A 25,206-nucleotide genomic window follows, 5' to 3' on the forward strand; every position below is an offset into this window, starting at 1 on the left:
AAGAAAACTCACTCTTAAAGTCGAGAAGGAAAGGGGCGACATATGAAGGCGCCTCACACCCATCCTCCTGTCAGGGACAGCGGCCTCGCTCGAGGGAAGCCACTCACAAGCAAGCAAGAGGGCCAGAACATGCCACCGGGCGTTAGCGCACCTGCCCGCTGAGCCTCACCGGGCACCAGCGACACCAACACAGCCACCTTACGCGCCCCGCCACCCTCAAATGCTGGAGCCACGCCCAAGCTATGCCCCTTCCTGCACCTAACCAATGCGGACGGCGCTTGCTTGAGGGGAGTGTAGCGAGCAGGAGACTGGCCAGTAGAGCGCGGTGTTGTTGCGGGGGCAGGGCTGGTTGGCGTGTGGGGCGGGCTGGGCGGCGGGCGGCTGCCAGGGGCACGGCCGGCGCTTGCTGCCTCTGCCCGCCCGCCATGAACTCCCTGGACCAGGCTGAGGGTGAGTGCGGCGGCCCGAAGCGAACCTGGAGCTGTCCATTCGGCGTGCCGGGAGCTTCCGGCTCCGTGCCTGGGCCACCTGGGCGCGCTGCCTCGTCCCTCCGGAGTGGGCCTCGCCACGGCGCTGCCCTGATGGGGGCGAAGCGGCCGCGAGAGGCCTCGGCTCCCTCTCCACTGCGCTCCTCCTCGGCCCAGACAGGCGAGCTCGGGCGGGGTCTCTGGGGCGACCTCCGTATCCTGAGGCGTCGGGGCAGGCTAGTGTTTCTGCTCGTGTTTTCTGGCGGCCCCGCAGAGGCGGACAGCGGGACCCGCAGAGAAGGCCTGGGCCGAGGAGCGCCGTCTGCGGGTCCGCCAGCCGCCGGCCTGCCCTGAGGAGGAGGGAGCTGCCCACCAGGCCTTCGCTTTCGGTGCCCCATCCCGATAAGGCTCCTTGTCTTTAACTTATTAAAATCTGCTTGTGCAGCAGTAGCTACTTCTCCCCTCACGGGTTTTTACATTAAATGCGTTTCTTGCGTCTTTGAGCCCCATACAGCACACTAGGCATTATTCTCTGCCAAGGATCCTGCTGCGTTTGAAGAACGTGACTTAAATAACCTTTTTTTTTTGTCTGAGAACAGTGATGGTTTTGGTTACAATTTCTTCGAAGTTACAGAACCCTGAAAGGAGTTTTCTAGTGTCCAGAAGTAAGACTTCTAGAGACTTCTAAAATGCATTCGTCTTAGCAGGTGTTTTCTAGCAGATACTAGAGGTAGACATGTAAACAAAAATAAATGATAGTCTGGCGTTGTCAGGGGTTATTTGCGATGTCAGTGGAAGCTATAGGAATGTGAAAGGTGTGCTTTGCGAGTTACAGCTGCCAGGTGCCACAGGAATAAATTCTTAGATGGTTCTTAGAATGTGGATAGCTAACGTTCCTGTTTTCTGAAAGGTTTGGTGTTTGGTTTAGGTTTGTGGGGTTTTTGGTTTGTAGTGCGTCTGCATTATACAACTGTTTTCTCCCCAAGTTTGCTATCAGTGATTTGATTTTTACACCTACAGGATGCTATTTTTTAAATAGTAGGATTTCATGCAATGCCTCATATTCCCCTTCCCTCATCAGTGACTAGTTGTAGGGGTTTGTTATAGTCAGGAAACAGTTATTTTAATTGCTCACAAAGGTTTAGCTTCCCCAGAAGGGAGGCAGAGGACACGCCATAACTACCGAGCTATTGGCAGTAATTAAGACGAGTTTAGCTGTTCTGTGTCTGAAGTCGAGACAATGTAATTGTCACCCTTAAACTTAACTACAAACCACTTAGGAGTAAATTTGCAGTTTAGAAAACTGCATTAGTAAGGATTATAACAGCTGTATTTCTTCTAATCTTATTGTCTAATTGCTTTATTATGATTAATTACTGAGCAATACTTGTACTTCGAAGGAGAAAATTTGCAGAGCAATGTTAAATGAAACACTTTGACTGCAAATTTATGCTAATAAAAACTCAGCTCCAGGTAGAGTATTATGCTTGATGGGAAAGTTGTCAAATATTGACCTCATTGAACAGAAGCTTAAATCTCAGGTAGACTTCAGGTGAAACAGCAACTTACAAATATTAGGTGGCTAAGATACTAAAAAAGCCAACCGACAAAATCAAACCAATAAAACCCCCCAGAACAAATTAGGAGTATGGACTTGAACTGCTGTTTGGCATTTCATGGGCATTTCAATAGAAACACCATGGGAGAATGATGGCAATAAGAAGAAAGATCTATTTAAAGTAAAAAATAATGAAAATAAGGTTATAGAGCTAGCGTTTGCTGTGGGTTGTTAGATGTGTGTGGATGTTTCTACAAAACAAAGTAGTCAAAACCAAGCTGCTGCAAATAATCCTTTAAGCAGCTGGCAAATGCTGGCAAGCTTCTCTCTCTCTCTTTTTTTTTTAATGTTTTTTTTTACCATTATGTAGATAATGGAACTTAATAGAGCTCCAAGATGTGATACCTTCCCCCCACACACACCCCGGGGTGTGGAGGGGATACTTAAGCTATTATAAATCTAACTTGTAAGTATTTTTAAGCATGCAAAATACGCTGATTTCTCAGGTATATTGATTTTTTCTTTCCCATAAGTGGGAATGTTTCTTGCATTTAGCCTAACTCTATCATTGTACCCTTGCGCTGAAGTTGTGAAGTTACCTTGATTGTACTTTTATTACATCTAAGTGATCATTGCTTTGGTTTTCTCTGCCTAAGGAATGAACATGTACAAGGGAAAAGTGAATCACTTTTGTACTTTACATTAAAGTTTTACTAAATAGATGAAAATGTAATTATGCTTGATATACATCCTTCCCAGATCTCAAAGCTTTTGAAAGAAGACTTACTGAATATATTGCATGTTTGCAACCAGCTACAGGACGTTGGAGAAGTAAGTTTTATGTTCCAAGAGATAGATATGATTCTGTCTTTCAAGCTTTTTAGGTTAACCAGTGTGTATCTTTGATTTTGTTTGCAACATGATAGTACAAGACACCAAACTAATACTCGAACCAGTTAGAAAAATTAGGTCAAGATTGAATTGGTTTAAGGCCAAGCTATTCTGGGAGTAGTTAGGACAGTAAGCTGTTGTATTTGTTTTAGGTGTTGGGGGGTTTGTGTGTTTTTCTCTGGGATTTTTTGGTGGTTTTTTGATGGCCCAGGCTTCCTGGACAGTCACTATCGTTACTTGAATGAAGTTTGATAGGGTGAGATAGGCCCCACAAAGTTGAAGGTGGAAAAGTTACAGCATACACACAGGAAAACTGTGCCGTAAGGGCAGAGTATGGGCAGAATATGTCCTCTCTGTTCGAACAGAAAAGTCTGAAGGGGGAAAGGCAACAAATAGCACAGAAACACTGACAACTTAGGGATCAGCAGTCCATGGTGGAGAAAGACTATTTGTTTGGGTTTTTGTTTGGTTTTGTTTATTTTGGTTGAGAGATTCTGCCGAAGTTTCCATACTCAAAGAATACCCATGTTTTTTAGAGTACATAAAACAGCGTCTTTTCTCCTGAGAGGCCAAAGGGTGGGTTTCAAATGAAAGAACTGGAGAAACGACTGTTTACAAAAGAAACAAACCCAAACAAACAAAACTCCACCCCAAACCACAACCAACCAAACATGACCCCTTCAAACCCCTTGTTTTGAAGCATTTGGGAGGCAAGCATATATTTGAAAGTAGAGCTCCCCAACCTGTGTGCACCTACTGTAGGAATGCCTTTGGCATCCAGAGTTGCTACATATTATCAGATATAATTAAGAAAAAAGTTCTAAGCATATTTAAATGGGGTTTATATAACTAGTTGTGTTCACTAGCTCACTTTATTCCTTAACTGCTTATTTTCATACTTTTGTAATTCATGTAAAAGTGGGACTTTATAATTATAATGGAGTATCTAATTCAGTGTTAACTCTTTGTCCTGTTACCCTGGGAAAAAAGTATTAATGTAGAGAAGAAGTTCTATGCATGGATCTATGGATCTTTTCCAACATTCTTTTGAAAACATACCTTGTAAAGCTTAAGAGCTGCTGCTGAAAAATAAATGTTTTCTAATAGGAGTGAGATACTCTACTGTTTATGACTCTCATTGTTTTCTTTGTCAGTGATTCTGATAGTGGTATCAGTCTGCACAGCAACTGGTGCTTGGAACTGGTTGATAGACCCAGAGACACAAAAGGTAAAGTTCAGGCTACTCCTGAATGTAGTCTGTCTCCTAGCTTGATGTTGCAGTCAAGTGCTGTAGTACCTCTAAAACTGACAGGCTGAAGGTGGTTCTCCCATGGAACTGGGAGATTGTTTCTAATTAACCTCCTGAGCAGTCTGAAATCGTTGGGGAATATATGCTGGGATAATGCCTATCAAAATGCTACACTATGAATGCTCATTTAAAGAACTGGTCACAACTAAGAAATGACCAGGAGTAGTAGGTTGGTGGTTTTTTTTGGTTTGGTGGTTTTGTTTTAAAGCAAACTAGGCAGCAGTTTTTCTGGTTTCTTTCCTAGGTGTCATTTTTCACATCGCTTTGGAATCACCCATTTTTCACAATTAGCTGTATTACCCTTATAGGCTTGTTCTTTGCTGGAATACATAAAAGAGTGGTGGCACCATCAATGTATCCTTTGATTGTGTTTGGAGGGTAAAAGCGTTGCACTGACTGCAGTAACTGCTGTTGTTGAAGCCTATGCCAATCTTGCTTGTTCAGTTGTAGTGTACAAGTATTGGCTACTTTCCTTGACACAATCTACTCAGTATAGCAGCCCGATGTCGAACTGTTTTGGCAGAATATAATATGTCCTGTGATGATGTAAGTGTTAGTGGTTCATTCCTCAAATATTGTTCTTTAAGAAAATGCAAATAAGGCACACAGGTTGGTTGGGTTTGGTGATTTTTATTTTTTTTTGGTCTGAACAGGACTTGTGGATACCTTAAATTCTGTGTCTGTAAAACTGATCTGTGCAATACTTAGCATTGTTCTGTGTGTTGTTTGAAACTTAACCTGTAAAATTGAATGGCAATTGTTGGGCTCCACTTTCAGGGTCTAAACTTTTTTTTTTTTTTTCTTTCTTTTTTCTCTTGCAGACTGGAAAATTAATTCTGAAACCTAGGCCTCATGTTCAATAAGGGCTGTCTTCCTTCAGTTTTTTTCCACTGCCATGGAAACCAAAAATGACCTTTTTAAAGGTAGTATGACAGCAAAAAAACCTAACAGGACTGGTTGTCACTGCCTGGGAGTGAGTCTTACACAGTTGACAGTGAAAGTGTGCAATATTTCTTTCTTGAATATTTATCCAAATTCTTTGTTCATATTATCAGTGCTTTTGCTACTTCTGATTACCTCTTTTTCAGTATTAATGTCACTTTTTTTACTTCAGCTAGAACAGAACATACAGGTGAAGTATGTTAATCAGCTATGAATTTGAACTTGAAAATCAAACCTCATTTGTGTCACGTGTCTTGTAAATAGCAGAATGATGCCAGTGTTCAGGAAAAGAAGTAAGACTTGCTGTATGGATTTTCTTGTTCTCATGAACAGTATTGAAAGGAACACTTACCATTCCTGTGATGTTTTATTGGCACATTTACTCATTACAGCTGTTGTCTCCTGGTCACTCTTTATGGAACTGGTTCAAAGGCTTGCAAAAAGACTGTCTGTGCTGGAGAAAACTGGTCTTACCATTTAAGAACTTGGCAAATACATCGAGTTGCGTTTATCAAGTTGTAAATATAGTGCACCAGCCACTTTCGTTGTGGTTATACATAGCTCCTTGGATTGATCTGGTTCACAACACTTGTTTTAAGGTTTTAGTATTTTAAAAGTTGTCTTAAATATGCTTGCATCTTCCTGATTGTAAGGTTGTACTGTATCTTAAGTCCACATGACCATTCTGAGTGGATTTTTATGCTCTGGTAGTCTGGATATGAAATTAGTCTTGCAAACGTGTAACTGGAGATTTGGCAAAGAAAACATAAAGGGTGCCACAATAAAATAACAATTTGTTATTCAGAGTGTTAAAATCAAGCTTTGGATGTTATATACACAAAGTGTAACTTTTTAATAGCTAAAATTGTAAAGAATTTTAAGAGTTTAAGTTGTTCAAGGTGCCTTTTTAATTGTTTCAAACTCTTAACTGAGTAAAACTGCAAAGCTGTTGCAACTTCAGTATCTCCTACTACAAGGTAGACTGGCTTTCAAAGACAGCCTATTGATGTAACTTCGTCAGTTGAGACATTAACAATTTGTCTCCTGTCACTTTCCACTACGTCTTCTGCCTATCCATTATTTTTAACTGCTGTATATTTTGTAGGTATATGTGAATAAAATAAATTCTTTGTATAAACAGATGTTACCTTCTTTCGTACTGTGCAAATACAGATCTCAAATGAACAGAGAAGATCTTCAGAAACTTATAGCTGAAGTCTGAAACTTGTGTGTTGGACCAGTATTTCCTAGATTTGATGTGGTTATTGCAGTCTTAAGATACTGACACCAAAGTCTTGCCATGCTGGCGGGTCAATCCTGTCTCTGTAAGTGCTGCTAGAGGACATTCATTCGACTTTTGCCTTGTTTGAGCGTTTGACCTGGGGAAACAGCCGAGAGTAGACAGCGCTTGCATCTCAGCGCCTGTAAGGACGCTGTTGACGCGCGGGGGAGGAGGCTGTACGGATGAGTGCCGCCCTGCCGCTGAGCACAGGCGCACTTGGCAGATCTTGCCGATTCTGCTTTCTCGGCCGGGGGCCGGGCTGGGTGCTTACTGAGGCTGGCGTTGCGGCTGCGCGGCCTGTGATGGGAAGACTTGTCCCGTGGCGGGAGGGCTGTGGACGAGCGAGGGCGGCGGCCGCGCCTGCGGGGCCCGGCTGCGCCTGCGTGGGGCCGCACACGTGGGTGCGCCGGCGCCGAGCGGCGCCGCGGCCTCGGAGCTATGGGGAAGAGCCGGGCGCGGCGGTTCCGTAGGGCTCCCTTCTCCCCCACTGGCCCCGAGCAGTGCCGCGACGAGGAGGGTGGACCCGAGGAAGAGCCGGCTGCAGAGCTGCTGGAGAAGGTGCAGGCGAGAAGTGGGGATGTCTGGCAGGAGGGCGGGGGTGGGGGCGGGTTCGGCGCGACCGCCGCTCACGACCGAGGGGGCGGGACAGTCACGGCCCGAGTCGACCCAGGGGAGCTGCCGGGGCGGCGGCGTCTCGCACCGGTGGGGGGAGGTCTCCGCCTACCAAGCGATGTCGGGAGGGGGTTCGGTGCTGGTGCTGCCCACCGTCCTTTCGTCGGGCGCGGGAAGGAGTCGTGTGGCGCTCGTCCGTCGACGCCGCGTCGCTTCTCCACTGTCACGGCTGCATCCGTCGCGGCTCGGCGGAGAAATGGGGTGGCTACTGCTGCTCGCTCCGGGCCAGGCACCGGCGGAGCGAGGGGTCCTGTACCCCATCCTGGCTCTCGTTCTCGCCTTCCTGACAAGTTCAGAGGGGCTAGGGCCGGTCGGGTGACTGCTCTCTGCCCTTCGTCTCGGGAGAAGCTTTGGCGGAGTTCCTGCAGTGCTTGGGTTCAGTCTATGGTGCCGGAGAGTTTTCCTGTAGGTAGCCTTAGCTAGTCCAAACATATGTAAGAAATAGTTGCTAGAAAATGCTTTAAAAGACTGCATTTAGTCACTTGATTGCTACATCTCTGGTTTTGGTTTTCTTATAAATAAAAAGTAGTTGAAACCTGTGCGTGTGACTTCAGAATTGGAAGTAAAAATCTGTTTTCCTTAAAGTAAAAAAAAAATTTCTTGTTCACTTCCTTGATAGTATTTTCTCCCTTCCCCTTTTGTCCTTTTTTAAAAAACCATGGTATTGAAATTAGAGATGAGGTCTCACCAGTGCCAGCTAGTGTCAAATCTGTGTCTGAACTATGGCTGTCTTGTTAAACACCTAGAATAGTATTTATCAAGTTGTATAGTTAACAGACGTAACCCAGGCAAAGACTTACAAACTTCTGTGCAGGTAAGAAGTTCTTAACTTCCTTCAGAAGCAGTAACACAAGAGCTACAGTGCTAGGCCTGTAAAATGAAAGGCAGGGTCTTTTCACTTAGTAACTGCCAGCTATCTTTTCATTCTCCTCTAATCTGCCCTGTTTGTTTCTCCTCAGCTGCAGCATCCAAGTGCTGAATTGAGGGAATACGCCTGTGCCAGCATTTCCAAGCTGCTGCAGCAGAAACATGTAATTCCAGCCTTTCTGCAGAGAGATGTTGTCCGGTGTTTAGGACCGTTGTTGATGGATCACAGTTTAGCTGTTCGTGAGACAGCTGCAGGTGCTCTCCGGTAAGTAGTTGCTAATATTTTGTTAGAATGAGCTACTCCTGGCATGGTAAAAAAAACCTATGCTGTTAAAGCTGTGAACTTGAATGACAGCTTGGCTTGCATTGACTCTCTTGTGAGTAATCGTGCCTGTCTCAGTGAAAGTCCCCAAGAGAGGGTTTTTTTCTTGCTCCAGTAGACAGCCATGAGACTTTAATGTCAGGAGCAGGATCTAAGTTAGGTGCCACTGCTCTGTCTGCTTCTAGTGGAATGCACTGTTTTCCATCCTTGTTTTAAGGAAGAAACCCAACAACTGTAGTGTGAAGAAATACACAGAACTTGAATGTTGTTAATATGGCAGTTTGTCTTGCTAGCACAGTGGGTGTGGTGAGCTAGTTAGAGAATCCACACATATAGATGGCTTTTTGAGAAACTTGTAGATATCAAGCAGCATCATTTTGAGTTGGTGCTCTATGGTGAGAACTATATCCTACTTAATTTGTATAAAAATGAGTGTTAACAAGTATCAGCATTGCATGTTGTATCTGACACTGAGTACTATCTGACAGAATTCATTTCTTTTTTAGTACAGATTAGCTTTTTAGTTATTCTAGACAAGTAAGTGGAAATACTTTTTTTCCCATTACACCTATGTTATTCTTTTGTGGTAATGTGGAAGAAGACACAAGTTACTGGTTAAAGTTAAACAAAAAGTACCATAACCTGTAGAAAAGAATAGTGATTGCATGTTTCTTTTGAAACATTCCTGGAAAGTATTGCACCTGATCCAAAGCATTTTTTTTCCTCCCCCAGAAACCTGAGTGCTTGTGGAGGATTTGAAGTCTGTGATGACATGGTAACAAAAGACATCATGACACCCCTTGTCGCACTTCTGAAAGAGGTGTGGTTTTATTCACTCTGGTTTTAAAGCTCATCTAGCCAATTAATGATCCCATTTTCAAAATCAGCTCAATTTCTGTGGCTATTACCAAGATAAGATAATAAGATAATGCAGTAATTGTACCAGAGAATTAAGACCACTTGCTTCTGCTCCCTGACTGCTAACTTGGGTTTGTGGTGAGTTTTGCTGCCTAGGATGATTTTTACATAAATGGTCTGGAAGTTTTGGGTCTGTAACATCAGTCAAGGGAAGTCTATTGCTGTCAGTCAAGATCTAGATCCAACATTCTTATGCTAGTGAAGGTTTTTTTTTGTCAATAATTTTCTGTAAATGAAAGGTGGTATTGACAGTTGGGTAGTAACTGCCATTGTAGAGTACTCTGTACTGAAAACCTGTTCTGTGTTTGGTCCAGGTGTTGCAGTACAGTTTGGAAATTGCATTGAATTCTGTCACCTGCTGTCTTTGTATGAGCAGCCTTGAGCAATACCATCATTTTCTGTATGTTTTTCCCCCCCCCATTTTAAAATACAGAATCATAGAATGCACTGGGTTGGAAGGCACCTTGAGAGATTATCTAGTCCAACCCCCCCATGTATTACCCATATATGAGTAGCAGCATTATTGTAAAGTACAGCAAGATATTAGCCAAAGTAATCTTTGTGATTAGAAAGAATTGTTGAAATTTGTATACAAATTGTATTAGTGAGAAACAGCCTTTCAGGTTCTAAAATTAGTAAGTATTACTTTAAAATGTATCTGAAGACTATTTAATGCAAAGCAAGTGCTGCAAGAGTCTTTCTACAAAATAAAAAAGAGCTATCAGTGATTCAATTCTATTGTGGCTCAGTTTACATAGAGAATAGGAAAATGGTCAGGTTTCCTGGTAACAAATGCTTTGTGAGGGATCTCTCCATTCACTTTGCTACTAATGTTTTAAGTTTTTGCTTCTCTTCTTGACTTGTTTGTTTCCCAACCCTGGTTCTGTTGTTTGGTTGTAGTGCAGCACTGGACTAGATGCTAACCAGGCTTTTCCAAAGAAATGCAGAGAGATGAACAAAAGTTATATTGAAGACATAGCCAATGAGGCTATTAATTTGCTGTGGAATGTATGGTAAGTGCTGTGCAAACAGTGGCCTTTTAGAAGAGTTAAAATGTTCCCGAAAAAGAGCATGTAATTGAGGCAGAGAAGAAATGACTCTCCTTGCATGGGACAATATATTCAGTTCCTGATTCTGATTCCCGCTTTTGTTGCTCCTTTGTTGTTAAGCCTCCTCTGGTCTTCCACCATCAAATTACTTCCAAGTGAGGGATTCTAAAAGTGCACAAAGTTGATACTTAGTTTTAGGAGAGTGACAAAATTTGTTTTCTGCTGTTGTTCATCCGATGTTCTGAGAATAGAATAGAATAAACCAGGTTGGAAGAGACCTTCAAGATCATCGCGTCCAACCCATCAACCAATCCAACCCACCTAAACAACTAAACCATGGCACCAAGCACCCCATCAAGTCTCCTCCTGAACACCTCCAATGATGGTGACTCCACCACCTCCCTGGGCAGCCCATTCCAATGGGCAATCACTCTCTCTGTATGGAACTTCTTCCTAACATCCAGTCTAAACCTCCCCTGGTGCAGCCTGTCGTAGTCTCCTGCATAGTTTGTGTTGTGGAGTCTTGCATGCACTCTAGATCCTTATTGTGATCCAGGAGATGGAGAAAATTAAATTCTGGACAGTGGTCTCCAGTGCTCTGGGAGTATGAGGACTTTTTACGACTTCCTCCCTCTGCAGGTCATCTCAAAAATTAATATTAAATGTTTAGACAAACTACACTTTAAGTGACTGATACAAGTCTACTTAATTATGTGACAAAGAATGTGAATTTTCATGCACCAGGGGGGGTTTACATTGGATATTAGGAAAAAGTTATTTTTACTGACAAGAGTGGTCAGGCATTGGAACACGCTGCCCAAGGAGGTAATAGAGTCACAGTCCTCAGGAGGTGTTCAAAAAAGGTTTAGACATGACACTTAGAGACGTAGTGTAGTGGGCATGGTGGTGTTGAGTTGGTAGTTTGCCTTGGAAACACCAGGTAAAGGAAGAGAAATGGTGACAGTACCGGAAAGGGCTAGACACTTTGTTATGGTTTGTAGAGTATTTCACTATCACTGCCTGTCTGTATGGTATGGCTGCTGGCTTGAGGCCTTATTTATAAATTGTTTTTGTGTTTTATTTTTAATGGATTGTAATCTAGAGTAGTACAGAAGCTGCTTGCATAGCAGCTTACAGAATGCATGGCCCTTTGTAAATGACTCAACCATGTTTTGTGTTGCTTTCATAGACATAAGGACCTGTAATAATTGAGCTGTAAATCACTCCTGTAGTTTGAACTTTGTGGCAATGACTGAACTACTGACTTCATTGCTATGTTTAGTACTGATAGAATTTGTGGTGGCATTGATGCTGATGCATTTTCAAAAGTAACATTTTTGAAGACTCTTCTAACTAGATAGGTCCCATGCTTTCATGCTCTGATCTTGTCTAGTATCAATATGTTAGTTTAAAAATGGGAAAAGCTGTAATAACTGAAGAAAACAAATTCTAAGGTTGGATAAGTGCAAATGTCACATTTAGCATTGATTTAGCATGCATTTCTGATTGGTAAGAGCACTCATTTTCTGGAGGAAGTGAACTATCATGTGAAAACAACAGCCTACTCTGTTGTCACTGGGTTTGTGGATGGGGTCTTCCATGGCTTCAGAAAGCTCTGGGCTGGCCTGTAGCCCACAGGCATAGGCTGTCTTTCAAGCTCTGGCTGGCTCATTACATATGGGACAGTACTTAGGCTCCTGAATACTGTATGTGAGGATGCAGCTGTCAGGAGCCACCTTTCAAACATACTCAAGGTGTTGCAGCTTCTCTTCCTTCACTTTATATGGAGTTGATCACAACCTGGGTAATGATCACTTTGACTGATGTGTAATTCTTAGGTAGGCCTTCAAAATGTAATAGTGAGTACATATTACTTTAAATGTTGTTGCAGTAGTTTTTCCTGTGATTACTAATCTTTTTTGTGCATTAGTGAATGCAACAATACTGCAGTACACATATTCAATAAAGAAGGATGTTTGGAGGCTGTGTTACATTGCATGAAGAAATTTTCCACAAATGTGGATCTGGCAATCTCAGTAGGTAAGTGATTAAGAGAGAAGATTAGGTTTTAAAGCTGTGGGGTTTTTTCTTTTCCTTACTTTATGAATGTAACACTGATGTCCCATCCATTGTATAGTGCACCTCCTTTAACATTAGTTAAGCTTTACCCTGAATATAAGACTGAAGTCCTTTCTGAACAACACATCATTCAGAAGCTGACATCTCTTGTGTTTGTTTTCAGTTCAAAGGAGAATGACCTATTGGTGGTTACATGGGAGGAAAAATGTTGTGGAAAGCAAGCTCTGGACATATGCTATATTTTTCATTTTGTTTTCTGGTTTTGGTAATGAAAGGTTTAATTTGTAGAGCAAAGGACATGGTCCACCTGAAAGAAAAAAAGAAAGAAAGAAAGAAAGAAACCAACAAAACCAACCAACTAAAAAAACCCCACCACCCACAAAAACCCACCAACACCAAACCAACCAAAACCAGAACATCTCCTTATCACTTTGAGTGTGGGTTTATTAGTAGTCATGTTGTAGTCGTAATGCTCTTACAGGTGCACATGCTTGCAATGTTTTTTTGGCATACCCTCTAGCTGGTGTATAGTGGAGGAATTGAACTCTGAGTAGCTGAAATTAATGCAGCCAGTCCTGTGAGTGGTGTGGTACTGTCCTCACTTGTTTCTTGTACAGGTTTGCCACAGAATATTTTTTGATCTAAAACACAGCTAGTGAAGGACAGTGTCATACTATTACAACATGATGCTGCATGAAATGTTTTCCTGTGTTTGTGTTTCATTACTGTAGCTTTCAGGAAGATAATGCTTTGTCATCAGGGGAGTGAAGGCTACTATTTGGTTTGTTAATTATCTTTGTTGTTGTTGTTTGCAGCAAACTGCTTGCAGGCAGTGACAGAAGATAATCCAGATCTTCTTTCCTCATTTAATGCTTCTGCACAGCAAATACTGGAAACTGTGATGTTGTGCTCAGAGAGCACAATGAAGCATATCCTGCTGAGAACACTGATAGCAGGTACGATACTGAAGGGTGCCCATTGCTGTGTGGTGGAGAGCATGAGAGGTAAAGGAGGGTAGGAAGGACAGAATGCTTAGTTGTCTCTGATGTAGTTTCAACATCTGATTGTCAAAGCTTGTCTAGATGGTTTATGAGGTTATTTCTGCTTTTTGGATTTGTGTTTTGGAATGACCAAATATTTGCAGCTAGTTCTAAGACCCGCTGTCTTACGTGCTTCATTCTCAATTCAGTGCCTGCTCAGTGTGATAACCCATTTTAACTGTTCATTTGGTTTTCAGCAGTGAAATCTCTGTCTTGCATTCTTCTTTCTACCTCAGCTGCTCAACCATGGTGATTTTTGATACTGAAATGTAATTAATGTTGAGAATTCTTACAAAATGGTTTAACTCCTGTAGATTTGTTATCGCTGGTAAAAAGTGTTACCAGGGTTGCAGCACGTATTCTGAGTTTACTTACATATTGAAATGTACTTGAGCTTAAGATGTGGGTGTAACATAGTTATTACAGATGAGTATGTGAAATGCTAACCAGACAAATACAAGTTTGGGAAAGAAAGACTTGAACATTCATACTGAGTATTTTAGATAGCGGAGGCTGTGTGCTTACACACTCTGCTATTGCAGAGCTGGGAATTGAGTGCTTTAATGATTTTTGCATTTCAATTATCTCATGTTTAGGCACTGTCTGGAATATCAAGGATACCATTCCACCAGGCAGCCTGGGAAGCATGGTTAATGCAATCCTGAAGATTTTTTCTGAATCATTAGCAATAGACGCTGGTGAAATGATTGTTTGTATGAATGAAGCTGAAAGAAACAGGTTAAAACTTGCTGCAGAGGCAGAAACAGAGGAAAACATGAGTGATGTTATAGACAACTGTGTGAGTGAAGATGATGTCATGGAAGAAATACCAAAGGAAAAAGTCAGGAGAGAAAATGACATTTCAGATCTACTTCCAGTAAGTGTGTGGCTGCGTCTTCAACAGCTTAGCGCATTTGGCTGAGCAGCCGGCTGGTCTGACTCAGCATTAGCTAAACTACCTATGAGTGTTACTAATCCTTACCTCTCCAGTAGCTTGAACTGAAGCTTTAAAGATGAGCATGGAGAATTTCAGCACATGTGATCAAGTTGTACAGCACATCAGAGAAGCACTTTTCCACTTTTATCCTCCAATAGAAGGTATAGGCTTGTCTGACACTTCTACCTGTAGCTACTGCAGGAAGCTCTGATTTCTGCATAAGGCAAGTGTAACCATTCAGTCATGAGTGGAGATGGCTCAGATGTCAGCAAATGCATTCACTACTGTGTACATGAGAAGAGTAACCACAATATGTGTTTCTGTTATGGTTTTAGGTAACCTTAGGTGATCTTTTCTGTTACAACCTTAGTGCAGCTGGTGGTTCTTGAAAGTAAAATGTCTTCTGAAACATCTAAAAGAAAGATGATAAATAATGCCTCTTGGTTTTGTGTTTGGTGGGGGTTTTTTGTATTTTGGGGATTTTTTTGGTAAGTTTTGGTATTGGATGAGAGCAGGAAGTGTCTGGATTGTATTTTTAGGTAACAGCTTGGGTGCTTTACGTTGTGCTGAAATGTTATTTTACAAAATTAAATTTGGTTCATGCTTTTATTTTTTTAGTTTGATAAATGGGAACTGAAAGAAGTGACCGCTTTACTGACAGCTCAGCAGACTGCTCTGGAGATCATTGTTAATATGTGCTGCAGTGAAGGTTTGTAGGGATCTCTCTCATTGCAAGTGTCATGGTGCATTTTCTTTCTGGGATAGGCCGTGTTTAGTTTGCTGTTTGGTGGTCTTTGCTTGTAAGGGTGAATGCTCATAGGCTTATTGTCCCTGATGCCCTCATCTTGGGAGCAGACTGGATTGTAATTTCTAGTAGTAATTTAAGTACATTTTTCTTCTTTAGGTGATTTCTGTTGCTTGTTTGCCTTATTTATTTTATTTATTTATTTTTATTGATGATACTACATGTGCCAGCATTTAAGAGCAAACAAAAAACACTTATGCCAAGGAGGTGTTTCCTAAGTAGTATTACAGCAAATTCTTTGTTCAGTTAACGCTCAGAGTTTTCATCTGATACAGTGTGAGTGTGAATCTTATTGTAGGACCAGGGCATCAGTTTTTTTAAAGCAGATAAATCTTGAAGCCTTGATATAGTTTTGATACTACAAGCATTGCAAAAATAGGAGAGATGTCTTTTGTATGTAACTCAGGCAAAAATGCAGCCTTAGGCTGTTTGGACTTCTGGAGCAGAAAGAAGGGCTGTTATTCTGGGGGGAAGTAGGGAAAAGCTATTCTGTATCTTCTATGAATTCTGATACTCAGTTTTGATAGCTTTTCTCCTAATCTTTGGGGGAAAAAAATAAGCAATTTGCAAATTCTGTTTAAAAAACCCCACAACACAACAACAACCCACCAACCAACCAAAGCTAACCCCCCAAAAAACTCCTCCAAAACCTCAACATTTTAACTGCTACTACTGTGTGTAAGCCTCATGCAACAGTAAGTCTGCAGGAGTTAACTTTGAGTAATTGTTTCAGGTTCTAATAAAATCCACAGTAATATTCAGATACTCCAAGCCATGATTTTTTCCCACTCTTACAGTGAAATTCTTCACCTAGTATATGAAGCTCCTTTCATAACTGCATTTCTCTTCTAATGAGCTTAATTCAGAAGCTCTCCCCTTTAATTGGAAAATCTCTTGTGGATAAGCTGCATATTCTGCCATTCACTCAGTGTAATGTGAGGTTGATTGTGTTGTATTTCACTACAGTACTTTACCCATTCATGGGCCGACAGAAACATAATCTGTAGAAATTAAGAGGAATCCAGAGGCAGCTGTTCATTTAATTTTCAAGCTATTTGAGAACTAAAATAGCTTTAGCCATTATGCTGAGTTCATAGAAACACTGAGCTTGCCACAGAACTGAGGGAAATAATGAAGCTGGCAAGAGACATGTTTTCCTGAGTGCTGGCTGGCATTTGTAGGAAGCAGAGTGCTCTCCCCTTAACAGGGACATGGGAATGAAGCGAGGAGACTCCAGCATTGCTGTCCAGTCTGTAGGGTACCAGCACTGGTTAAAATGGGATTACCATTGGAAACGCTTCTGTGTTGCCCAGAACGTTACAAGAAACCTGATCTTGGTTATGCACTAATGTTCTGACCCCAGTTCCTGCTCTGTCCTTGCCACTTGGTGAGAACATACAATGACTGCTGGCTTTGTTATTGCTGAACTGCATGGTCAGCTCCTATAGTTATAATGTAGTTCAAAAGAGATTTTTGTTTGCTTTGTAAAGATGCAGACAGAATTTTTTAATAGAGGCAGGAGACTGACGGAAAGGGGAACGTCTGCTTTGTTTTCATGCTTGTTGCTACTGTGCATTGGTAAAACATAAGAGACAACCATTTCCTTATGCAAAGGCTATTACCATCAGCATTCTGTGGCTGTGGAATTAATTGGATGTTGCCATAAGCAAAAGATGCTGCTGCTTTTGTGATCAACATACCACAGCCTGATGAGGTACTTTGCATCAAATAAACATCACCTCCAAATAAATTCTTAAGCTGCTGCACAGGGCAGGTGAAATGCATTCATTTAAACTTTTCTCACTGTATTTTAAGTGAATGAGTTTACCTTTTGCTACAGAAAATGTACATGGCTGTTAGCATAGTTACTACTGTACCTAGGTCTTGCATGAATCTGCATTGTCAGACAAAATTACTTGGGGGTGAATATGAATTTATTGCTTTTTTTTAGTCACAGTAGTTAAATGCCCTGACCTATGTACTCAGAGCTTTCACCTGTCAGTGAGGAGGATCAGTCTAACCTGTAGACTTAGGACTTGTGTAAGCAGCAGTGTCATGTCAGTTAAAATGTAACCAGGTTTAAGCTAACTTTAGATAAATTAGTGTAAACCACGTGGACATAGACGTGTGTCTTGTCAGGCCAAGTCTACCTTTAGCCATGGACAGATTATTCACTTTACAATAGCTTTGCCCTCGGGTCATACAGCCTCAACCTATCTCCATGTCTGCCCTTATAGATGTGCTACTCAAGCAAACCAAGTTTAAGTGTAAACCTAGTTCAGGCTTATAACTATAAACTTTAAACTAGAAACTTTAATTTATTGAAAATGTATTGCCTGAAATGGCCTACAGAGATGATCTGGGTTGCTTTGGCTTGCTTTACTGTCACCATGTCCTTTCAACTGACCTTGCTGTGGAGAAAAGTATCATCTTCATACTGCCCAGTCAGAGGACATCTTTTTGTGGCTTGAGAATTGCCAGAGGGAACAGTTGCCTTAAGCTGATTGCAGTTAGTAAACAAATTGACTTAAACTGCTGTATATGCATGCTTGAATCTGCCTCAAGAAGTAAAATGGTACAATCCAATTTTAATAAATGCTTTAAGAAATATTTCTCTTATAGTTTTTTTGGTATCTTTAAATGAAGCACACTTGATATCACAGTGAAATACTTGCATATGATGAACCTCCCTCATAATACTTGTTGCCTGAATGAATATAATACATACTAAGAAAAAAAATAGTTTAAAGAAAAGTAATTAGATCTGTGGCTTAATGGCACTTAGTTTACGTGGACTTTATTAGAGTCCAAGAGCTTAAAGACTCCTAAACTAAGAGGTGGAGCCAAATGTAATTGAGAAGTTGGATAGCTATTGCATGAGTGTTGTTAGTTTACAAGTCTGCCTTCTGTTGTCAGATCCCTCTGATGAGGAATGGGAAGAACTCTCCAGCAGTGATGAAAGCGACTTGTTTATGGAGAACTCATACAATGAGGGAGGTGGGCTGCTGATGTCACCCCTGTGCCTCTCTGATGAGGTTAACTCTGCATTTCTGAACAACCTCATTCCAAAGAAGGTATTGTCTTTTACAACATGTGGTATAGCCTTGCCCTTGTGCCCTCCAGTTTGGCCAACAGATTATTCCAATTCATTTGGAGATAAAGGAATCATTTTTAAAATCAGTTTAGTTTCACTTTTTTTTGGTCTGGTGGTGGAGCATTATCAAATGAGCTGTCTTGACCTAAATACTTTCTTCATGTAAGATGCAGTAGAAGGTTCATGTGTTTCACAGATATGGTTAGTTTTGTTGCTTGGTTTTCTTTGTTTTGGTTTGGGTTTTGTTTGTTTGATTGTTTTGCTTTATTAATTTGGCTTTTCCAAATACAAAGTGTATTCCTTGATTTGGAAGTGAAAAAGATTGCCTACATAAAGAAAGTAAACCTGGAGTAGAAATATGACTGACAGACTTCCACATTAACTAAGGGAGGCGGAAATAACATGAATGGCAACAGTCAGCACTGAAAATGTGCAAGTTCCTCTTCCCTCCTGTTTTATACACTGTGTTTGAAGCACAATATTTGTCACTGATGAGAATTCGGGTGTTCTTGTTTCAGAGTTGTTTTGCTCATTCTTATTTGGAGTTGTAAAGATGCAGTTTGTCATTCAAATTGGTTATTATTCTGACCCAAGACGTCAAGATGTGAGATGAAAACATTCAAAGCTTTTGTACTCGATAGCAAGCTGTATTAAGTTTCATGGCAAGGTCTGCTAGACTTGCAGCTATCTGAAAATTCTGTAGGGGAATCTGTAAGAAGCAAGATCTAAATGAAAAAGAGTAGCAGAGACCTAGAAAATCACATTTTGTTGATCACAGTTAGGTACTTAAAATATGCTATGTTTAACCCAGTGTATAATTGCACCATTTGAATGACTGAGGAATTTTCTGGCATTTTTAGCAGGTGAGACACGTGCTACCTTGTAAGCTTTCAAATGCATAGTTTGAAGTATCTGTTTTGCATTATCCTAAAATGACAGTCTTTCCTTCAAACAGACTAAAAAAGGAAATATACCACCATGCAACTTTATTCCTAAACCTTTCTTTTTCCCCTCCCCAGATACTTGAAAAAACTGCTTTTCCGAACAGTGTTGCTCTAGACATCTGTATGAAGAATGCATCTTGGAAACCCTTAATTAAAAAGTAGGGATTTCATTGTCTCTCTTATTGTTTTTCATGTATATTCAGTTGTTTTAGAACTCTTAGAAGGGTTGTCCATCTTTGAGGTACTTTGAAGATCTGGACAATGGCAGATCTGATACACAATTTTGAATAAAGCGATGCAAATGTTTTTGTGAACTGCACACCAGATCACAGACTTAATTCAAGATTCTTCTTCATGCTTTGTTTTCAAAGAGATGTACTAAGTCCATTTTTTGTTTGTTTGTTTCAGACTGAATGCAGTGCAGTGTAGAGCTTTAACATGTCTTCATAGCATTTTGTTAGTGTCAGATATGGATTGTCTTGGAGGAGCTTCAGCGCTTCAGTCTCTTGCGCAACATCTCTCGCAGCTAGTCTTTTCTAACACGGGTAAGATGTTTAGTAAAGGGGTTTGCTACCCCCCTTTGCTGATCACATAGATACAAGGTAGCCATGTACATTGTTTTATGCAGTTTTATTACTTATTTTATCCCTTTGGCCTTTCAAAATAAGGATCCTGATAGAAGTGTGCTGACATAACAGTGTATCCCCATAAAAAGTGTTTATTCAAATTGCTTTTTCAGCGAGTATGATCCCAATGGAAGAGTCTGCTTTACATGTGTGTGTGCAGGCAGAAGGTCACTAATTTAGTGAATGAATCCTGCCTTACTCTGGTAGCAGAACTGTTGGATGAAAAACTACAATTGTCATGAATATGATCAAACAATCAGACAACCCATGACCAAGATTTGACATTTTCTTTTTAAATGTGCTAACTAGCCTAAACAGACATGTGAAAAAAAGCATAGGCCTTCACATCATTTTTCCCGTGAATCTTACGTAATTATAGCAAAGGTCATTGCTGCAAAAATCTCTGGAATGTACATGCTTATTACCTAGGAAAGAGAGCAGCCACCTTGTCATCAGAACAAGCTTTATGCACGTGACTGCACGGCTTTTTTGAAATACATTTGTACTAACAAAACATGCAAAGTTTTTATGACTGAATATTACAGCTGCTCAACTGCCTCTTTTGGTGGTGGTGTGATTTCGATGGAGAAGGCAATAAATCTCCTTTTTCTAAAATACTATTGTAAAATACCCAAATATCTTGGTAAACACTAGAGTATATTTACTCCTATAGCTCCTCTAAGGTCCTCTAAGGTAGGTCCTCTAAGGTAGAGAGACTGTGATGATTTCTCCATACATCTGCTAGTATTGGTATTATTGGATGGTCCAGTGTAGACAGCTACCTCCTGTAATCTTATACATCAGATCACTATCATTCCAGTACTGTTGGACCATTTACACTCTGGTCTCTCTGTTACTAACACTAAAAAAAGCTGAGATTAAAAAAGTGGCAATCCCCACACCCCTGATTTCAAGCTGATGATCTGGTTCCCTGACAGGCTTTTTCATTCAGGCTATTCTAATAATCTGGGTTTGGTTTAAGGTCACTGATGATGGCCTTTCAAAAAATAAAGAGATACTATTGAAGCCTGGAAAGGCCTGCCAATTCTCAAAATCATCAGAAAATGTTTCTCCTAAGACAGATCTGTTGAAGTCTGAGAAATGCATGGCTTTGTCATTCCTTGTCTCTTAGAAGCTCGCTCAGTTTTCTTCCTTTCCAGCGTCTTCATTTGTAGGCATGAATGCAACCCATGTAGTTCTCAGTGTATAGGGTGACACTGCCTTAATGCTTGAAAATGCATCTGCCTGCAAAGCACACGTTGTTCTCAGTGTCATTAAAGGATGTTATTGGTCCATGGGAACATTACTGAGAGCAGTGGTTGAAAAACTAAAATGCAGGAAATGAAAATAAATATGAAGACATATGCAAGGAAGTTCATAGAGAATATCTGTCTCATGCTTGAGGAGCAGGACTTCCAAGACTTTGAGGTATACATGTTCTGCTTTGCAATAGTCAGAAAATTCTTAGATGAAACGAGAGAAGTGGCTAGCTGAAGACAGGGGGTAGTAATAAATTAGCTTAATGGCCCAAGGCCATTTTTGTTAACATAATATTTTTTTTTCAGTAGTTTAATGCTATGTAATGGAAACTGACAGAACTGATAACATACCAGATGTGGTTAGAAGGAATTCTGTGGTTTACAGGGTAAAAAAGGGGCTTAAAGATCTAGCTGGGAAAAGAGGAGATAAGTATTAAATAATCAAGAGTTTCTGTATCTGGAGTAGTCCAGAAAATAACACATTAGAGGAAAATAAAAAGCTGCAAGAAATGCAGAATATGCATTGAAGATGATGGCTGGTACTGAAGAATAATTCAGTGTTTGAGTCTTATATTTCTGAAAGGTTATTAAACCACTGGAAAACATGCTCTTTATATGAACTGGAAAGACTCTGGTGTGCTAGATGCCTAAAAAGCCTTCTTAGAGACAGAAAAAAGGAGTTAAAGTATGTGGTCAGCATCTGTAGTTTTCTCAGTTCCTGTGGCCTCCATGTGATACCAGTTGTTGAGTTTCTGTTCTGATGGCAGTTGTAGGTAAGTCACACAAGTTTCTTAACCAGGAATGTGCCTGAAAATGAGGACCAACTGGGGTCTAACTTCCAGATGCAATTAATACTGAATTCAAATAAATCACTATGGTTATAAACCCACAGGGACCAGGCTCTGAAAACCTAGCTCTTCCTGTTTGTGGTAGTACCTGGAGGAACAATTAAGGGATTAAGGAATTTGTATTTCTTTGCTTCTTGTGTCCTTAATCTTACTGTTTAACTTTTGACTCTGGGTTCAATTCTTTGACAGAACTCCCTACAGACACAGAATTCTTGGAAGCTATAACCAGTGCTTTGAGGGCTCTCCTACAAACAATGGCATCAAAGAACATCTCCCAGGTAAAAGCTTTCAAGGGCAAATGCTCTAGCAAGTTCAGATTCATGTGAGATTGTGTCACAAAGGTTTTGAAACAAAACCATTTAAACGAAGTGCTAAATTTCAGCAAGTGTGAATGGTGAAAGAACAGATTTTAATAGCAGACACTCTTGGTATTTTTTGTGGACCTTACAGGAATACTTTTTTTTTACATATCTCCTTAACAGGTGAACAGATGAAAGGTGTTTCAAAACCAAAACAGCAATAAGCCACAGGTTGTATGTAGGAGATGGGTACACTGACAAAGATTTAGTAAATTAGCTCCTAGAAATGTGGATCCTTTATTACCTGATGTCATCTAGTTGAAGCTGGTTGTCCTTCTGGAATCTTGATTGGACATAAATTCGTGAGCTAAATATGGGAATGAAGCCTAAGTGGTGTATGAGACAAAATACTAGATGGGCCTGCTGGTCCTTTCTGGCTTTAAAGCGGAAAATGATCTTCTATAGAAGTTGTAATGAGTTGGAAATAGCTATTGATCTAGGTAAATTTGTGAAGGTTCCCTTGGCTTCAGAACTTTTTCCTTCAGCTTCATGACAGCCTGGGTTATGTTCTGGAAGAAACACCTTAAGGATTGGAAGGGGAGAATTTAAATATTTTCTTGCTCCTTATATTTTCAGAATTCTTGCACAGGACTCTCTTTCTCTGTTATAAATTTGTCTGTGTTCCATAAAAACAAATTATCTAAATGTCACATTTTAAAATTTCCATGAAAATATGTCTGTCTTTTTTTTTTTTTTCTTTCCCTGTTGTTAATCTCTTGCTAAGCAGTGTATGACTCCTGAGCAGCTACTGGCTTTGTGTGAAGCTGGTGTTCACAGCAGCAATACCACTGTTAGAGTGAATGTAGTGAGCATCCTTGGCATTTCTGGCAGCGTCCTGGCAAAAGGGCAAGACACAGCTGAAACACTAAAGGTGAAAGGCAAACTTTGCTTTGCAAACCTAAAACCACTTGTGATACTTCTTTCAATTTTGTTAAGCATTGCTGGAAAAATAAAATTTTCTCTCACATTTCAGGTGATTGGAAAATTTCTTCTTGAGGTTGCTATGAAGGAGTCTTCTCTCGTGGTAGCAGGGGAAGCCTTGGATGCACTTTTTGATGTATTTGCAGATGGTAAAGAAGCAGAAAAGGCAGCAGTACAGATAAAGCTGCTTCCAGCACTGAAAGAATTTCAGCCAGTGTTCAAAATGAGGGTAGGCATCAAATGCAGCCAGCTCACAGTCTCAACACACAGTGTGGGTAAAAGCTTTCAGATTTGAACTCCAAGAAGAGAGAATTAACCATGAATATTTGGCTTTATAAGATGACCAAAAAAAAGTCCCCAAACAAACCAATCAACCAAAATGATGACAATCAGCCCCCAAATAATTGAATTCTTGATGCTCTGCTTTAGAGGAAATCTGCATTACACTATGAGCATTATTGATATCCAGATCACCTTATTCTTCTGGTACCCTTGTGAAAAAAACAGCCTGCAGGTGTCTCTGAAGTGGAACAGATAAATCAGTGGGAGAGAAGTCCCTTCTGAAATTACACTGACATAGTTTTAAACTTCCAGTAGTTGCAGGTGGACATTTTTGTTGTTGGTTAATTAAAATTCTGTATTTTGAAGAATCACGAGGCCAAGTTCTAAACAGTAATTTTGGGTACATCTTTGTCTTAAATAATGACCTTCAATATGCTCTTTCTTTAGTCAGCTGAAGCCTAAGGAGTAACTTAAAGCACTGCACACACAAAATACACACACAAAATACATACCTGACGGTGCTACAGTTGTTTGGTTAGTTATGTGTACGAGGTTTTTCATATAAACAGCTACAGGAGATAAGTGTATGTTTCAGATTTATGAGTGAAATAGCATGCCAACTGTAATCTGGTTTTAGGCACGGCTGTATTATAGCAAATTGACTTGCTGAGATAATTGCTAGCTGTGCACGTGCACATGTGAACCTGTTGGAGCTCTCAAAGAGCACGGCTAGCATGTCTTGATAGAGGACCTATATTAAACTTAGGTGATCTAATAGGAGAAAATTCTTCATTAGTAAAGTGGGGTTTTTGTTTGTTTGTTTTACAGATACGAAAAGAAGGCAAAGGACAATATAGCACAGATCAGCTTTGTGTTCTTGACAATGTGAAGATGAATTTAAGAAGATTCATTGCGTATCAGGAGACACTAGGGAAAACCCCGACTTGAAACATTGAGGAACTCCAAATCTTTCCTTATTGAGTAATGTCTTCCAAAAATATAACCATTTTGAATATCTAAAATATATTGAGCAGAGCAGTTTTGCTTTCAATTTAACACTGTATTTTTTTATGTTCAGTATTTTTATACTCCTGGGTTGATGCAATATGAAAGTCACATCGGCATAAAAAAGGTATCACTGCTAACACAATCTCCATGCTAAGAATGCACTCCTGCAGTCCCAGGGGCTGCACATAACACCACTGTCCTTTAGATATCTGCATTTATCCTGGCAGAAAACTATTAACTGCGTGAAAAAGTAATTTAGAAAATACTGAGTATTGTATCAGATTGGGGGAAAAAAAGTTTAAGAGCTCAAGCTATTTCTTCAGGAAAGCGAGCAGTGCAGAATGTTTGTATTTCTGTTTGCTCTTACTATTTCTCAAACTGCACAGGCACTTAGGGCAGACTTCCCAAGAGAAGTGTGTGGCGGGTGTGTAGATCACTGTCAGCACTTGGATCTGTTACTGCGTGAGGTTTGTCAAAGAGAAAACTGATTCACTGGTGGTAAATTCTGTGTGATAGCTTTTTGCTGTAGAAATCTGTGTGAGAGGGTCCTATGATTATATACAACGGTCTGGGTTTAGTTTATTTTGATGTAGTATTTCTGAAAATCAAGTTTCTTGATTACTTCCCCCCCCCCCCCCCCCCCTTGTAATTTTACATTAGGATGAATCTGAGTTCAGGGAAGTAGTGAACCTAAGAAGTATTTTTTTAATATATTGAGGTATTATCT

At 40.5% G+C, this 25,206-nt stretch overlaps 2 protein-coding genes across 5 annotated transcripts; both read left to right on the top strand.

Moving 5' to 3' along the window:
• The first annotated feature begins 339 nt into the window (after nt 1–339).
• CNEP1R1 (CTD nuclear envelope phosphatase 1 regulatory subunit 1) lies at nt 340–6,302 on the top strand. The gene is made up of 6 exons (XM_054170157.1): nt 340–450; nt 2,785–2,856; nt 4,071–4,144; nt 4,470–4,579; nt 4,717–4,771; nt 5,047–6,302. The coding sequence occupies exons 1-6, from the start codon at nt 426–428 to the stop codon at nt 5,086–5,088; spliced, it is 378 nt and encodes a 125-aa protein (XP_054026132.1). The 5' UTR covers nt 340–425; the 3' UTR covers nt 5,089–6,302.
• A 560-nt stretch (nt 6,303–6,862) lies between these two features.
• On the top strand, nt 6,863–24,728 carry HEATR3 (HEAT repeat containing 3). Of its 4 annotated transcripts, XM_054170002.1 has the most exons (15): nt 6,863–7,007; nt 8,081–8,253; nt 9,043–9,130; nt 10,129–10,241; nt 12,208–12,317; nt 13,172–13,312; nt 13,993–14,273; nt 14,952–15,042; nt 18,055–18,212; nt 19,252–19,334; nt 19,585–19,721; nt 22,099–22,187; nt 22,996–23,139; nt 23,242–23,418; nt 24,300–24,728. In XM_054170002.1, the coding sequence occupies exons 1-15, from the start codon at nt 6,888–6,890 to the stop codon at nt 24,417–24,419; spliced, it is 2,025 nt and encodes a 674-aa protein (XP_054025977.1). In that variant the 5' UTR covers nt 6,863–6,887; the 3' UTR covers nt 24,420–24,728. The 4 variants fall into 4 exon arrangements, with proteins under 4 accessions (XP_054025977.1, XP_054025978.1, XP_054025979.1 ...); XM_054170003.1 differs by lacking the exons at nt 9,043–9,130; nt 10,129–10,241; XM_054170004.1 differs by lacking the exons at nt 6,863–7,007; nt 8,081–8,253 and having other exon boundaries at nt 9,042–9,130; nt 10,134–10,241.
• The last annotated feature ends 478 nt before the right edge of the window (nt 24,729–25,206 follow it).

Source organism: Dryobates pubescens, chromosome 19, assembly GCF_014839835.1.
Source record: "Dryobates pubescens isolate bDryPub1 chromosome 19, bDryPub1.pri, whole genome shotgun sequence".
Lineage (NCBI taxonomy): Eukaryota > Metazoa > Chordata > Aves > Piciformes > Picidae > Dryobates > Dryobates pubescens.